This window comes from Pseudorca crassidens, chromosome 4 (assembly GCF_039906515.1).
Source record: "Pseudorca crassidens isolate mPseCra1 chromosome 4, mPseCra1.hap1, whole genome shotgun sequence".
Taxonomy (NCBI): domain Eukaryota; kingdom Metazoa; phylum Chordata; class Mammalia; order Artiodactyla; family Delphinidae; genus Pseudorca; species Pseudorca crassidens.
In genome coordinates, this window is record NC_090299.1 from 73413718 (window position 1) to 73417743 (window position 4026).

At 54.7% G+C, this 4026-nt stretch overlaps 1 protein-coding gene across 1 annotated transcript; it reads left to right on the forward strand.

Moving 5' to 3' along the window:
* Nucleotides 1-1060: 1060 nt before the first annotated feature.
* Nucleotides 1061-3301, forward strand: GSX2 (GS homeobox 2). Its single transcript, XM_067734694.1, has 2 exons — nucleotides 1061-1769; nucleotides 2464-3301. The coding sequence occupies exons 1-2, from the start codon at nucleotides 1196-1198 to the stop codon at nucleotides 2802-2804; spliced, it is 915 nt and encodes a 304-aa protein (XP_067590795.1). The 5' UTR covers nucleotides 1061-1195; the 3' UTR covers nucleotides 2805-3301.
* The last annotated feature ends 725 nt before the right edge of the window (nucleotides 3302-4026 follow it).

The window sequence follows — 4026 nt, forward strand, 5'->3', positions numbered from 1 at the left end:
TTTAAAAGGCGTGCATAGGGGAGAGAACTTCCTGGTTAGCTGCCTAAGCAGTAGATAGCAGGACTCAGAACGAAGGCTTCCCTCAACCCCTGCCCAGTCTCTAGAAGGGCCGGGATTTGGTCCTCTCCCCAAAGTCCTTGAGATGGAGTTTGTAGGATTGGTCTGCAAATGCAGCAGTGGGACCACTCGGAGAAAGACAAGAGCGTATCTTCAATGTCTCTCCTTGCCAAGGGGGGTGGTTTCAGGTTAGAAAGAGGCACAAGGAAGGGTCGTTGATCTGAGTGGCCCCAGAAGGCCCCAAGTGCAAAGGCATTTTAGAACTTCCCAAGCATCAGAATGAAAAGCTCCACTTCTGAGCTGGGAGGCCTCTCTGCTATGCCCCCCGGATCCCTCACCAGCCAACCACCTGAATGACCTTGGCCAGTTCCAAAAGCTAGGGGACTCTGTGTGAGTGTGTGAGTGTGTGTGTGTGTGTGTGTGTGTGTGTGTGTGTGTCCGTCCGTGTCCCAAGCTGCGCTCCGGGACTGGGTCCCTGCCAGTCCACCGCCACACAATCCTGTTCTAAACCGTAGGCTTCACACTATGCCGTGACTTATCCGCGGCTGGCACAGAAGAGCAAGGAGCACTAGGCATTCCTATTAGAAAGGCCTCAAAGTCCCCACCTGGTGCGATCTGTGACCGGAAGCGAGGAAGAGTTGGGCCGGGGCCCAGGCTAGGGAGAGGGGTGGGATGGAGGATGCAGCTCTGTGATTTCTCGGGAAAGCGTGGAGAAAGAAGGGGAGGAGGCCGGCCTCCCCGCGAAATTAACAAAACCTACACTTTGCAAAGTCTCCCCCATCCCCCTCCTCCGAATTCTTCCCCGCCGCGCACCCGCCCCTCCTCGCCGCTTCTGTTGTGACTCGGGCAGCCTATCCCGAGGGTGGGGAGCTGCTGAGGAGCCTGAGCCGAGCGGTACTCCGCAGCATCACGTGTCGGGGTGGGGGCTATAAAATCCCGGAGCCTGGGCGTCGGGCGGGGGACGTGAGGACCAGCCCTCTCCAGGGACCCCTTTGTTCGCAGCCCAGACGCCGACACCTCCGCGTCCCCAAGGGCTTGACCGCCTGCGTTCGCGCCGCGCCCGGGGCAGAGCTCAGGACAGGAGAGGGGAGGGGGCGCCACGGCCGGCCGGGCCCTCCAGCCACCCACCCCTCGCGACATGTCGCGCTCCTTCTATGTCGACTCGCTCATCATCAAGGACTCCTCACGGCCCGCGCCCTCGCTTCCTGAGCCGCACCCCGGGCCAGATTTCTTCATCCCGCTGGGCATGCCATCCCCGTTGGTGATGTCCGTGTCCGGGACGGGCTGCCCGTCCCGCAAGAGCGGTGCGTTCTGCGTTTGCCCGCTCTGCGTCACTTCGCACCTGCACTCCCCTCGGGGGCCCGCGAGCTCCAACTGCGGGAGCGCAGGGACCGGGAGTGCCGGGGCCGGGGGTGGCGGGGCGGCGGCAGCCGCCGGGGCGTTGCCCCTGCTCAAGAGTCAGTTCTCTTCGGGTCCTGGGGACGCACAATTTTGCCCGCGTGTGAGCCACGCGCACCATCACCACCACCCTCCGCAGCACCACCATCACCACCACCAGCCCCAGCAGCCCGGCGCTGCAGCGGCGGCGGCTGCGGCGGCGGCGGCCGCGGCGGCCGCGGCGGCCTTGGGGCACCCGCAGCACCACGCACCTGTCTGCACCGCCACCACCTACAACGTGGCGGACCCGCGGAGATTCCACTGCCTCACCATGGGTAGGGCCGGGTTTCTGGGCACCTGCGCTTTGTGCCTTGCCGGCTCCCGGGAGCAAACTTTCCGCCTTCAGTGGATGAAGTGGGAGCCTGGGGGCGGGATAGGGAGGGAGGAGGGGCTTTTAGTATAACTGTGGAGTCGTCCCCAGAAGTTCCACGAAGGTGGGAGTTAGCCTTCTCAGACTCTCCAAGCAGCCTGGTGAGCTTCACTCCCGGTATCTGGTGCCCGAGTCTTGCATAACATCGGGGCCTTTAGGACTTCGAACTTGAGGGCTGAGAAATCGGAGGTTAACTGACTGAGGTCCGGGGTGGGTGTATTTGTATTTAAGTGTGGCATTCCGGCGTCGAGGCTGGCTGGGTTTCGTTGCTTTGGGCTAAGCCTGCCTGCCTTTCCGCTAGGCTTGAAGGGAGACGACCGGACAATGCAACCCCTCCCCCGCCCCCCACTTTAATCCTCTGACTTTACGTCCCGAACATCAAAGGCCTTCACTTGCTTTGGGCGTCCCTGTCCTTCCCGGTTAAGTAACGATGTGTCTTGAAATGAGAAAGAGTGAGAGATGGATACAGGTATTTAGTTGAGCTTCACGGGTGAGTCCCTGCGAGGCATCCTTTCCAAGGGATGGCACGTGGGGTGGGAGCGCCTCCCCACACCCACCCCCGAGAATTACCTCTCTGCCCTCTCTTGGCCCGTCTGCAGGGGGTTCGGAGGCCAGCCAGGTACCCAATGGCAAGAGGATGAGGACGGCGTTCACTAGCACGCAGCTCCTGGAGCTGGAGCGGGAATTCTCTTCCAATATGTACTTGTCTCGACTCCGGAGGATCGAGATCGCCACGTACCTGAACCTGTCAGAGAAGCAGGTGAAAATCTGGTTTCAGAACCGCAGGGTGAAGCATAAGAAGGAAGGGAAGGGCACACAGAGGAACAGCCACACGGGCTGCAAGTGCGTCGGCAGCCAGGCGCACTACGCGCGCTCAGAGGATGAGGACTCCTTGTCGCCGGTCTCGGCCAACGATGACAAGGAGATTTCCCCATTATGAGGGAGGGCTGCCCCACCTCTCCCTACACGCTCCCGTAATCCCCCCCCCACACACACACACAACGCGACGCGGCAGGCACCCAGGGGCCAAAATCCTTGGCCTTTCGGTTGTTCTGCCTGGAGAAGGTGGAGACAGGTATTCCCGGGGGCTTACATGACGGGCCTGTCACTTCCGTCTCCTACTTGATCTATTTGTTTGGGACTCCACTCGCAGTTATAGATCATTTTTTTTAAATGTAAATAATCTAGATTCAACTAAGTCTCGTCATATAACAAAGAAAAAAGGGTTGGTTTAAGTTTAAAACTGTATGTGGGTTTTTGAAAGCGCATGTCATTTCCCTTTCCCTGTCTTTCAGAACCTGATAAGAACACGGGGTTTCTTGATTCTTTTTGTTTTGTTTTGTTTTTAATGAAAGTATTGAATTGCAAATAACTTAGAAAATTAAACCCTGTAGGTCTTGCTTTCTGAAAATTTGCCTGGGGAGAGTTTAAAATCCAAGTCACTGGAAGTCTCCTTGTGAATAGTTTTATATAAAATTTATATTTATATTTATTTAAATAAATGAAACAAAATCAAGGTTTTAAATTTGTGATGTTTGCTTTCTCCATCTTCCCCCGTCTTTCTCTCCCCCTTATGGACAGGGAATAAAAGTGTCTGAGAATTTAGAGCAAAGTAATGACTATAACTTGGTAATGTGGGTCTCTTGGTTGAGGGAGTTTGTGGCTCTATAGGATTTCTGTGTCACTGAAACTTCTGCCAAGAAGACACCTTTCATCATGATGCTGCCTACCAGGTAGTACTCCCCATTCTTAAAATAGCTCAATTCCTCACAATTGACAGGATACATCACTCCATTTAGAGTGACACTGACAATTAATGACAGGCAAACCTTTAAATTTATTTAGCAGGAGAGGGTGAAAATCCCTTACCTAGTATTTATTTTCTGTATCAGTCCCTCCTCCCTTTCTTTCCTTCTTCATCTCTCTCAGTACTAAAACCTGAATTATGTAAAGGAATCTGAATAGTAGGAATTGTTTTAGGAAGGGCAACAATTCATCAAACAGGTTTGAAGCAAACACATGCAAAGTTACAAATGATGCTACAAGTGACTAGAAACAATACCGTTTTTCCGAGTTTGTCTAGCTAAGAAATTAGCTGGTTTCCACCACTGCTAAGAAAACAAAAGTTCAGGAATAGGGAATTATTTTGTCCAAAGACTTAC